General features: G+C 39.7%; 1 protein-coding gene across 2 annotated transcripts in view; it reads right to left on the bottom strand.

The window, feature by feature from the left end:
• DPY19L4 (dpy-19 like 4) overlaps positions 1-13,172 on the bottom strand; it is a 56,155-nt gene that overhangs the window by 14,047 nt on the left and 28,936 nt on the right. For both annotated transcript variants that reach the window (XM_050940875.1, XM_050940874.1), the window contains exons 12-16: positions 12,697-12,855; positions 10,307-10,426; positions 9,168-9,288; positions 7,830-7,886; positions 5,102-5,184 (exon numbers count right to left, since the gene is read on the bottom strand). In XM_050940875.1, coding sequence (XP_050796832.1) covers positions 5,102-5,184; positions 7,830-7,886; positions 9,168-9,288; positions 10,307-10,426; positions 12,697-12,855 — 540 coding nt within the window. The remainder of the gene's footprint in view (positions 1-5,101; positions 5,185-7,829; positions 7,887-9,167; positions 9,289-10,306; positions 10,427-12,696; positions 12,856-13,172) is intronic.

The raw sequence follows: 13,172 nt of genomic DNA, 5'->3' as shown, positions 1-13,172 counted from the left end.
CATCACTTCATGCATTTGAGTACAAGGACATATTTTCTAAAACAATATTTTATATCAATTCTAAAACCCAAGTGAATCTTATAGCCCGCTAAGGTAAAAATTCCAGCTCATGAAGATACTATTATGCATCTAACTACACATTTAACTGAAATTACTCTTCTTCGCAATCAGCTGTGAAGTGGCCTAGCAGCATGATTAAAGTACTTTGCATTGCTAGGTGGAAGCCCAGGCTTATTAGGAGCATGAGCTGATTAAGAAGGCCTCCTGATGAAGAGAGTGGAGAGAAGGGTTGTCTAACTGCCATTCACTTCTGCATCATTTAATCCATTAAACAGCACTTGGTCCTGAAGGAACTGGGATCCTTATCTTCTGGGCTGACAGGAGAATGCCAAGTAGCACACACAGGAATGGGTAAAGGAGGAAAAGAAATGTGGCAATAACTATAGAAAAAATGGAAACCGCAGAACAAGAAAAGAGATGCTATATATTTATATACACCTAGCAGAGCTCCTATAAAAGAGATACAAATTTTTATATAAAAGTAGCTCAGAAGATGTATTCAGAAAATAAGTCTCTGTTATTTTACCTAACTTATCGACAAAAAGCAATTAAAAGCTTCTGCAAGTCCCACCACACAACAAATATTTTTATATGTTCTGCCCTGGCAAGTTTTTATTTTATTTGAAGATGTACTGGTAAAAGACATATATGTATTTAGACATCCTGACTATCAAAAAAGGTCACACAAATATTTAGCAGGCTCTAGTTCAGCGGTGGGCAACCTACAGGCCACGAGACAGTTTGTTTACATCGACCATCCGCAGACACGTAAACAAACTGTCTCGCGGCCTGCCAGCGGATGCCAATAAAGATATTCAGTTATGAATTGAAAAATTTCCATTTTCATTCAAAATACAAACAGCTGTAAAAAGTGGTAGTCAGACTGTTCTTTGTTGAGCATATCTCAAAGCAATTCACCATGATTAATTATGTACTTGATGTGTAATATATGCAGGCTAATGCAAAAGTCATTATACACTTGGCATGGTTCCACTTGCTGCCATAAAGATCCACAGGGGTGACAAATATCCTACACTGCTATTAACAAAAAGAAGAAATTGGTTGGAACATCATAATTATCAGCCTAGTCTTTTCTGAAGACATACAGTTAAAGTCACTAAACTATTTGAACACAGGAGGCCCAATTCTACCCTCAAAGGCACAAGTTCTAGGAGCATCAACAGAACAGATGTTGCACTGGGCAAAGGCCAAACAGGGCCTGTAGTCCTCATTGAGAGAGAGTTTATCTGTAAAAATAAATTATTTTTTCTTCAAGTAAGATTCAATTGTACTCTCACTATTTGTTATGACTAAGGCTGCGAGTTTGTCACAGAGGTCACGGATTCCATTACTTCTGCAGCGGCTGGTGCACCTGGCTCAAGGGCAGCTCAGGCAGCCCCTGCGCCAGGCGCAGTGGCCATTGCTGGGGAAGTCTCAAGCCACCACGGCCTCAGCAGCAGAGTTTGGGTGTGGGAGGGGGCAGGGGACTGGGGTACAGGACAGGGTGAGGCAGGCTCTAGGGGGCACTTGCCTGGGGGGCTCCCCAGAAGTGGCGACATCCCCCTCGCTCAGCTGCTAGGAGGAGGCATGGCCAGGCAGCTCTGCACACTGCCTCCGGACAGAATGCTGGCTTTCTAGCTCACATTGGCTGGGAACTGTGGCCAATGGGAGCTGCTGGGGGCGGGGTGTACAGAACTGCCTGGCCACGCCTCTACCTAGGATGGAGCTAAGTGAGGGGGATGTCACCACTTCTGGGGAGCCCCTCAGCCAGGTAAGTGTCACCCAGAGCCTGCCTCACCCCATCCCATGCCCCAATGCCCTGTCTCCTCCTACACCCAAACGGAGTCTGCTGCTGCTGCTGGGTGGGGAAGGCATGGAGGCAGGTAGGTAGCGTGCCGGCCCCATCAGCCCCCCCACCCCCAGCACCAGCGTGGGTCCTGGGACACACACTACTGCCTGCCCACCCACCTCCAGCACCAGCGGGGGTCCCGGGCCACACATCGCTGCCTGCCCACCCACCCCCCTCAGCACCAGCGGGGGTCCCAGGCCACATGCTTCTACCTCCCCCCACCCCCAACACCCAGGCCACCCTCTCCCAGCACCTGCAGTGGTCCGGGGCAGCCCCCCCACCCAAGTTTTAATCACAGGTATTTTTAGTAAAAGTTAGGGACAGGTCATGGGCTGTGAATTTTTGTTTACTGTCCGTGGCTTTTACTAAAAATACCTGTGACTAAAACGTAGCCTTAGTTATGACCAACACAGCTAGCCATGGACAAGAACTGACAGCCTCCTGGTCAAAGTGGAAGTCTTGAACCAATTACATTACATTATTGCTTTACTTAAATCTCTTCTTCCTTCCATCAGTAGTGCTGATTCTGCCAGTTACTGAGCACTCTGGCTCTGATACAGCTAAAAACGTAAGTGGTTATGCACCTTGCAGGATCAAGCCTGATATTTGTCTCCACCAATGTTTTTTTGCAAATAGCTATTACAAAATCAGCATCTAAAGAACTAAGAATATAACATTCACCAACTTGAAGTTTTTTAATTGGCGATTAAGGTTGGTAATTAAGTTATATGAAAGCAAGTCACATACAATGCAGGAGCTGCTTCTGCTCCCACTGAAGTCAATGACAAGTTCCTATTGCTTTAAATGGAAGTAATATCAAGCCCATAATCCCTGTCTTCTTTCTCTTCCCAAATCACATAATCAAGTATGGAGGGAAAACTCAGATTAATAACTGGATTTTGATTAATATCTGTAGTCTGTAACCTATCATTTAATCATCTTCTGTATCAAATGACTTGAGGATAGCTAATGTGATGCCAATTTTTAAAAAGGGCTCTAGAGGTAATCCTGACAATTACAGATCGGTAAACCTGACTTCAGTACCAGGCAAACTGGTTGAAACCATAGTAAAGAACAAAGTTGTCAGACACATAGGTGAACATAATTTGTTGCGGAAGAGTCAATATGGTTTTGTGAAGGGAAATCATGCCTCACCAATCTATTAGAATTCTTTGAGGAGGTCAACAGGCATGTGGACAAGGGGAATCCAGTGGATATAGTGTACTTAGATTTTCAGAAAGCCTTTGACAAGGTCCCTCACCAAAGGCTCTTAAGCAAAGTAAGCTTCATGGGATAAGAGGGAAGGTCCTCTTATGAACTAGTAACTGGTTAAAAGATAGGAAACAAAGGGTAGGTTTTCAGAATGGAGAGAGGTAAATAGTGGTGTCCCCCAGGGCTCTGTACTCGGTCCCATCCTTTTCAATATATTCATAAATGATCTGCAAAAAGGGGTAAACAGTGAGGTGGCAACATTTGCAGATGATACAAAATTGCTTAAGATACTTAAGTCACAGGCAGACTGCAAAGAGCTACAAAAGGATCTCTAAAAATTGGGTGACTGGGCAACAAAATGACAGATGAAATTCAATGTTGATAAATGCAAAGTAATGAACGTTGGAAAACAATCACAACTATACATATAGAATCATAGACTTTAAGGTCAGAAGGAACCTTTATGATTGTCTAGTCTGACCTCCTGCACACGCTGGCCACAGAATCCCCACACCCTCTCCTGTATCAAACCCTTAACCTATGTCTGAGCTATTGAAGTCCTTAAATCATGGTTTAAAGACTTCAAGGTGCAGAGAATCCTCCAGCAAGTGACCTGTGCTCCATACTGCAGAGGAAGGTGAAAACCCCCCAGGGCCTCTGCCAATCTGCCTGGAGGAAAATTCCTTCCTGACCCCAAATATGGCGATCAGTTAAACCCTGAGTGTGTGGGCGAGACTCACCAGCCAGACACCCAGGAAAGAATTCTCTGTTGTAACTCAGATCCCATCTCATTTAACATCCCATCAAAAGCCATTGGGCATATTTACCACTAATAGTCAAAGATCAAATAATTGCCAAAATTAGGCTATCCCATCGTACCATCCCCTCCATAAACTTATCAAGTTTAGTCTTGAAGCCAGATATGTCTTTTGCCGCCACTGCTCCCCTTGGAAGGCTGTTCCAGAACTTCAGTCCTCTGATGGTTAGAAACCTTCATCTAATTTCAGATCTAAACCTCCTGATGGCCAGTTTATATCCATTTGTTCTTTTGTTCTTATAAAATGATAGGGTCTAAATTGGCTGCTACCACTCAAGAAAGAGATCTTGGAGTCATTGTGGATAGTTCTCTGAAAACATCCACTCAATGTGCAGTAGCAGTCAAAAAAGTGAACAGAATGTTGGGAATCATTAAGAAAGGGATGATAATAAGACAGAAAATATCATATTGCCTCTATATAAATCCATGGCATGCCCACATGTTGAATACTGCGTGCAGATGTGGTTGCCCCATCTTAAAAAAAGATTTATTGGAATTGGAAAAGGTTCAGACAGGGGCAACAAAAATGATTAGGGGAATGAAACAGCTGCCATATGAGAAGAAATTAATAAGACTGGGACTTTTCATCTTGGAAAAGAGATGACTAAGGGCAGACATGATTGAGGTCTATAAAATCTTGACAGGTGTGAAGAAAGTAAATAAGGTAGTGTTATTTACTCCTCCTCATAACAGAAGAACTAGGGGTCATCAAATGAAATTAACAGGCAGCAGGTTTAAAACAAACAAAAGGAAGTATTTTTTTCATACAATGCACAGTTAACCTGTGGAACTCCTTGCCAGAGGATGTTGTGAAGGCCAAGACTACAACAGGGTTCAAAACAGAACTAGATAAGTTCATGGAGGATAGGTCCATCAACAGCTATTAGCAAGGATGCACTGGGATGGTGTCTCTAGCCTCTGATTGCCAGAAGCCGGGAATGGGCGACAGGGGATGGATCACTTGGTGATTACCCGTTCTGTTCACTTCCTCTGGGGCACCTGGCATTGGCTACTGTCAGAAGACAGGACACTGGGCTAGATGACCTTTGGTCTGACCCAGTATGGCTGTTCTTATGTTTTATGATAAAATATGCTGTTATTACTCAAAACAAAAATGCCTTGAGCAAAACAAAACAGAGATACATCCAGGAACTCACACTTACTTTACCCACATCATGAGTTCTACTGTATCTGAGTCATAAAATTCTTGCAGTTCTGAAAGCTCTGTCATTATCCTAGGAAAATACTGAAGAAAATAAACAGAAGTTTATTACATACCATGGTAAGCCCAATGTGATCGCTCATATACACTATAACTTTAAATATAGCAATAAGAGTAATCTGTAGTCTTTACAGTCACAAAAGAAATATTGCTACAGATGATCAATTAAAGTCTAATAAAACTGTTCTATATTTTGGTCCAAATTCAATGTTTTAGTACAAAGGATTTAGACCAGGAGTGAATCTGACCCTTTATATTAAAAAAAAACAAAACCCACAAACTTTTTCCCTTTGGTTTTTGAGACAGTAACTTGAAGCATACAATAGTAAACTAAATTGCAGTTGTCCCTCAATAGGTAGGTCTAACAATACTATGTAATTTAATCTAGTAATGCATTGTGTTGGAAGTGTTCTGCTGGTCCTCAAATGACCCCAATGCAATTCTCTTCAGTATAAAATTATGGAAGTTTGAGAGAAAAATTATTATAACATCTGGATCTTTTTAACATTTTGCAACTTTGTCACCCTTTCCTTCAGTTCTGTTCTATGGTATAATGACACAAACTTCTTAAACTGGATTTGTAACATACGGAGCCCACTAGGTGTCCAAACCCTAAGAGTCCTGTTAGAACAATTTGAAGTACAGAATTCCCCAGTCAACCGAACAAGTTTTATTTACTTTAAATAGATTTATATCTGACAACTTCTTTTTTTGGACATTATAGCTTCTCAGAGAGCCAATCTAAATGCACTGGCAGCATATGTGAAGTCAGAAGATGTGTAAAGAAAGTCTTACTCTACTGCTATACATACCATTGTATCAGAATGTCAATAATAAACCATTTGAATCAGATGTTTGTACCTTAATCACTAAGGGACCATCGTGATCTAGTCTGACGTCCCGCACATTGCAGGCCCCAGTACCTCACCCATGTACTTCTGTAATAAACCCCTAACCTCTGGCTGAGATACTGAAGTCCTCAAATCATGGTTTAAAGACTTCAGGTTACAGAGAATTCACCATTTACACTGGTTTAGAACTGCAAGTGACCCATACCCCATGTTGCAGAGGAAGGCAAAAAAAACCCTAGGGCAGTGGCTCTCAACCATTCCAGACTACTGTACTCCTTTCAGGAGTCTGATTTGTCTTGCGTACCCACAAGTTGCACCTCACTTTAAAAAACTACTTGCTTACAAAATCAGACATAAAAATACAAAGTGTCACAGCACACTATTACTGAAAAGTTGCTCACTTTCACCATATAATTATAAAATAAATCAATTGGAATACAAATACTGTACTTACACGTCAATATATAGAGCAATATAAACAAGTCATTCATTGTCTGTATGAAATTTTAGTAAAACTAGGCAAATGTCTGGATGAATTGATGTACCCTATGCAAGACTTGTGTATACCCCTGGGGTATGCATACCCCTGGTTAAGAACCACTGCCCTAGGGTCTCTGCCAATCTGACCCAAGGGAAAATTCCTTCCCGACTCCAATATGGTGATCAGTTAGACCCTGAGCATGCGGGCAAGACTCATCAGGCAGATACCTGGGAAAAAATTCTCTGTAGTAACAGAGCCCTCTCTATCTAGTGTCCCATCTCCAGTTGTTGGGGATTTTTGCTACTGGCAGTTGCCGATGCGCCACATGCCATTGTAGGCAGTTCCATCACACCATTCCCTCCATTAACTTATCAAGCTCAGTCTTGAAGCCCATTTGGTTTTTTGCCCCCACCCCGTACCCCTTGGAAGGCTGTTCCAGAACTTAACTCCTTGGTTAGAAACCTTTGCCTAATTTTGAGCCTGAACTTGTTGATGGCCAGTTTATATCTGTTTGTTTTTGTGTTCATGTCATCTCAGTACAGAGAAGAGCTACAATTTTCAGATACATTTGCTATTTACCAAACTTAAATTTTAACAACTATTCACTCTGTAATATGATAACACCTATTAAAAGAGCAATCTGATTCCTGTATAATGTCTATTTAACAAAAGCTCACTATTGTAATGATTGTTTTGTTTTTGATATTTACATGGCAAGGATTTGTAAACCTTTTAACACTTCTCAAATAAATAAACTGTTAAAAAACAATTAAGTATTTAGAAATAGCTTTTCTGAACTACTGCAATATAGAACTTAACTTTTTTTAAAAATCAGGACACAACTATACAAGTGCCTAAATGGTATCCTTTAGTGTAGTACTTGAACATCTAGACGATTTCTACATAAGGTTCTAAACTAAGAAGTCCATTTCTTGTTGACAGGAGCTTTTCAAATGAAGCACTTGCAACTGCCTTCTGTAATTCTACTTCCAACTTAACTAACTGCCTCTCAGTGAAAACATGCATGGGATGACATACTCTTTAAAATGTTTCAATGTTTAACTTTTGCAATATTCTCTCTGTACAATCACTTTACTTTATAAATCCAAAATTTAAATGAATGTGTTTGTTTTCAGCCAACAGACTAATGCATTTTTTAATTGCACCAGCCACAATTGTTATGTATCCCTATACATACAAGTATATATGATTTTATTTGCTATTTTTAAAGAACTGTGTTCATTAGAGCACACTTCACATAGGCACTATCTTCTCTCACCAGCAAGACATTACTTTACTGTGCCTACAATGAACACTTAAAATACTCTTTTTCTTACCTCTTTCCACAAGCTGAAACCTATTATACTTGGAACTGCCATACTCAGAATGAGAGCCTAGAATATTAAAAAAAAAAAAAAAAGAAAAAATATTACTGATAGCTCCTTTATTCCTCACACATGGAACCTTGGATATTTATTGTTTCTGCCTAAAAGCTGAGACACAAGGTAGGATAGGTAGTATCTTTTATTGGACCTCATCTCTCTAATATTCTTGGACCAAATCATATACAACAACACTGCACATTTAAAAGATGTCAGCTGTAATAGAACGAGTCTCAGACATGAACATTAAATGACAAATTCTACAGTTCTTAGTCAAGCAAAACTCAGTATGAACAAACAGGATTTTACTTGATTAAACACTGCAGAATTTGGCTCACTAACTTTAGTAGTATTGGGTCTGAATAGTTTATTCTTCAAGTAACAGTGATGAAGTGCATAAATGAACTGGGGAAGGAAGCAAGAGTGAATAGGTTCTCTCACTAATGTGATCAAGAGACAAAGAAAAAAAAATGAAAAGTGCAGTTAAATTCCCTTTAATTGTATTTATTCTCTCATTCAGAATCACAGTATTAATACAAAAACAGTCTATTATACAGCACAGCAGCATTCCAGCTAATCAACCTGATCTTGCAAAGAAGGAGTAGTATAACATGGTTTTGGTAATTTCTAGTACTGAATGTATGCAAAGCAATCTATTGACAATTAAAACGGCAGTAGATCAGTTAATTGCATGCATAAAATAAAACATGAAATAGAAACAAATAGATGTTTTTACATAACCTGGTATCAACTACATTACAACTGGAAGAACTGCCTTGGCAATTCTTACAGAGCACTACTGCTTAGCATTTACATAGCAAGTGACATGTCCAAAGCATTGCACAAACATTCAATAAATAATTATTCCTCAGAACACCCAGAGTAACTGGATATGATCCCCATTTTATAGAATGGTAACACGTGGCAGAAAAGAGATGTGATTTACCATTCATCGCATCAGTGGTAGAGCTGGGATTACAAAAGAAATGGTCCTGGTTCCCACAGCAGCATTTATCCCTCTTAAACCCTGATGCCTTTTAGAGGCTGTAGCATAAACATGAGCAGACAAATGGTCTCAACAAATCTTATATGAATAATTCCAGCTATTATTTAGTTTGACAATTTTTCAATCTTTCCCGACAATTAAATATAAATTTATCCAGGCTGCCCTATTTTTCTAATCTTAAATGTTTCTTTAGAATTCTCAATTACTCACCCCTTGTAAAAGAGATGTATTCATTAGCTCTAACAACTGCCAACACTGGCTAAAAATGACTGGTAACAATGACTCACCAGCAATACTGGGTGTACAGCTCTCAGTCGAAGCCACTTGAAAAGCGTCATCCAAAGCTCAGGGGAACATACACCAAATGCAGCAAGCATACACATATAGGGAGTCCACAGGTACTTTATGCTGAGAAACACCACAAAAATCCAAAGATGAGACATTGCACAGATTGTATTCAGACTTCAGACACAAACACACACCTGTCTCTAAAATTTATTTGGCCGACAGTCTGGAAAATGCCATTGTTTTAGTTTAAACAGCACTACATCTAGTGTCATAAGAACAAATGTTCAGAATATCTTTTTAAACTGCTTTGCTGTTGCTTGACATGTAAAAACGCACATCTCATTATGTCCTAAATAGACAAGGAGTAGAGGTCTTTTCCATTTCTAGTTTCCATGATACACCACGAATAAGGCCCTCCTTAATTTGCAATATTTTGGAAATTGCAGCTCCTGTAATATTAGGCTTCCACTGCAATTTTGACAGTAGGAGCCCCGGGCGGCCAACAACAGGGGCCTCCACTCTCAGCCCTGGGCTCCTGACAGCAAATAATCGTGGAAAACTAATAATGGACCTTATTACCACAGATAGGCCCATCATTACTTTCCCACAATTTTCCATGGCTTGTCCACAACTCAGCAGCAATTATTGGACAAATCATCCCACAATTCAAGAATGGCCTTAACCATGAACTACTTGGTGCATCAAAAAGTTACATAAGATTTCAATGGAACATTAGAATTTAAAAAGAATGCTAGCACAGCAGCTGAATTTGAAGACCAACAGGGGAATGATTAAAAATTTGTTCCAATTAACGTCTCAGATTTATGCTGGGAAAAACCTAAAAAAATGCATTCAAGAAACCAAAGATACTTAAGCATAGTCTACTTTTGTGTGGGGGGGAGGGGGCGGGGGAGATGTATGGTCAAAGCTCACCCCGGGCGGGCGTGGGGGAGATATATGGTCAAAGCTCACTGAGCTACTTCCTAGAGTAATTAGTAGTGTTGTATGTCAAATGGGTTTCAGAGAAGAATGTGGGAGGCGGACAATTTGGACAACTTCTAAAAGGGTGACTAAAGTACTATGTCCAGTTAGTAATATTTTGCCACTTTCAAAACAGAAATATCAATATAAAACTTACCCTTCCAACATCATTGTAAGAGAACCCATTAACATTGTGTGGATTACATGATAAGCTATCTCTGGCCTCTCTCCAATTCGGCCATCGTCAAGTGTAATTTTTTCTTTGAGTGGTTCACCACTGCAGTTGGAAGAAAATGAAACAGCATTTATCTCACATGGTGTCTCAAGCTGTGATACCTATAAAACACTTGACAACAGTTAGGCCACTGGTGTGCTGATACCACTATCTATCATGCTGACCAATATTATCTTATTGTTTCCTTGTAACCCTGTCCATCTGTCTGTATTTATCTTATGTCTCTTGTCTTGTATTTAGATTGTAAGCTCTTTGAGGGCAGGGACTGTCTATGTTCTGTGCTTGTCTGGTTCCATGACTTGGTCCATGATTAGGGCTCCTAGGCATTATGATAACAAAAATAATAAATAACTTTAAAAGAGAATCTAATTCACGAGTAACAAGCCTTCACACATGTAACTATTCTGCACTGAAGTATGCTGTACTTAAGTTAAACTATGCTTTGTCATATTATAAGCCCAACTGCAAGCTGTAGAATCAGTGTAACTGCACCTATAATTTGAGGACAGAAAAAGAGATGGAAGAAAGTTCAATCTCATCATTACAGATCCTAGCAGTATCAGATTTAGGTTGCTATCCTGCATATATAAAACAAATCCATTCATCAACTCAGAAGGTGAGAGGTGGAATGGGAAGGAATAGATTTTATTCAATCATAAAATTATTTTGAGCTACATCACAATAATAAACTTCATTGTGACAAAATGGAGAACTAAGACTATTAATACTTCATAATCAAAAAACAATGTTTGGACTTTTTTTAGATTTTCTGAAAAAGAGTTTTGTTGCACAAATTGAAGCCACTGCTTGTCACAAAGTTGTCATGCTTATTACAAGTGAAAATCAATTTGAAGAATGAGAAAATTAAAACTGACAAAATCATTATGCATCAAAGCTGATTACTTGTTACAAATCTCAGGGGAAACAACTTTCCAATAAATATGGCAAAATCTTCAGCTCCTAAAAGTCTGACAGATTTTGAAAAATCCACTCTCATCTATGCCCCTCGCAAGTGGGAAGCTTGACCTGGCACAGGAGGGAATCTACACCTTTCATTACATTCAGCACAACTTACTTCAGAAATGAGTAAGGTAATTTTCTAGCACTTAAGATTTCAAAGATAAACTTCTATATTAGGACCTATGCAGTGGTGCCATTCTAAGCCTGCAGACAGTTCCATTGCCTCTTCTACTGTTCACAGTTTTACCAAGCAAAAACAGATTCAAAATAAGGGTATGTTTACACTGTATTCAGGGGATTTGACTGCAGCATGTGTAAGCACACCTGGGTTAGCTTTGTTTGAGCTAGCTCACTAAAAATAGTAGCGCAGCTGCAGCAGCACAAGTGGTGGTATGAGCTAGACACTTGAGTGTGTACCTAGGCGGGCTTGTACTCTGGTGGCTAACTCATACAACTGCCTGAGCTGCCCTGCTTTCAGTGCTATTTTTAGTGAGCTCTCTCAGTCAAAGCAAGCTCAGGTATGCCTACATCTGCCACACACACACACACACCCCAGTGCAGTGAAGACATATTCAAAGAGGACACTTGGTTCTTTTCAGAATCTTGTGAGCCACAGAGAAACAAAGAAATCAGGTCAGTTTTACTCTACTGCTTGGCATTTTTTTTTTTTTTTTTTTTTATAATTGGAGATATACCTAATCTCCTAGAACTGGAAGGGACCTTGAAAGGTCATTGAGTCCAGCCTCCTGCCTTCACTAGCAGGACCAAGTACTGATTTTTGCCCCAGGTCCCTAAATGGCCCCCTCAAGGACTGAACTCACAATCCTGGGTTTAGCAGGCCAATGCTCAAACCACTGAGCTATCCCTCCCCCTGCTCAGCAGCAGAAGACACAGGCACTCATAATAGGAGATCAGGGCCAAAAAAGACAGAGGAAAACCCGACTACTGGAGATCCTCTCCATTCCTCCACCTTATTCATGGCAGCCAAGAGGTTGTGGTGGAGACAAATGCTAGAGAAACATAAATCCTCTTGCAGCAGCCAGGAGACTCTGCACCTCCTACTCCCTACCAGAAACACACTAGTCAGAGGCTGACACGGAAGGAGCTCTTAGAAGGATCCAGACCTCCCCTCTTCTGGCAGCAAGGGTTGGTGATGTACTACCTATCTGGGAATTATCTATGGAGCTCTCTTCCATTCATATTTGCTATCAAGCTATGGATAAATTCATAAAAGTTTTATACAGTTTTACACACCCTGGTCTATCAGAAGATTACAACTAACCGTTTATATATAATTTAATAATCGTCAAATTAGCTGTATAAAAATAAGCGATAAAAAATAAACCACTTACCTAATTCTCCTAAAAATGACTTGAGTTACAGAAGAAAGGCAGATAATTAATACTAAAATATAAAAAGGCAATAGAGATGACTGAGTTAGCCGCAAAAAAAAGTCTTGAGATGGTGTCTGAAGGGATTCTTGACAAAGAAGCCAGTTCACTGTAAAGTTCCTAGTAAGGCAGAAATACCACACAAAAAAAAATTATTAGCTAATCTGCTCAGCTGAATCCAAATTAATATATTTCCTCCCCAATAACAATTTTTTTCCAAATATATAATGGTTTTGCAGGCATGTTTTTTTTTAAAATCAGCTCATAAGATCATCCTTGAAATGTATATTCTGTGATCTGAAAAGAGCAGGTTATAACATTGTATAAGCACTTCTATACAGGGAAAAATCCATTTCTAAAAACTTCATTCTGGGGAATCACAAAGTACTTCACAGATATCAATGAATTAAACCTAATGACTTATTCTTGAAGAAAGA

This window comes from Gopherus flavomarginatus, chromosome 2 (assembly GCF_025201925.1).
Source record: "Gopherus flavomarginatus isolate rGopFla2 chromosome 2, rGopFla2.mat.asm, whole genome shotgun sequence".
Classification (NCBI taxonomy): domain Eukaryota; kingdom Metazoa; phylum Chordata; order Testudines; family Testudinidae; genus Gopherus; species Gopherus flavomarginatus.
Note: the sequence above shows the minus strand (reverse complement) of the source record. Positions and strands in the feature narration are given on the sequence as shown.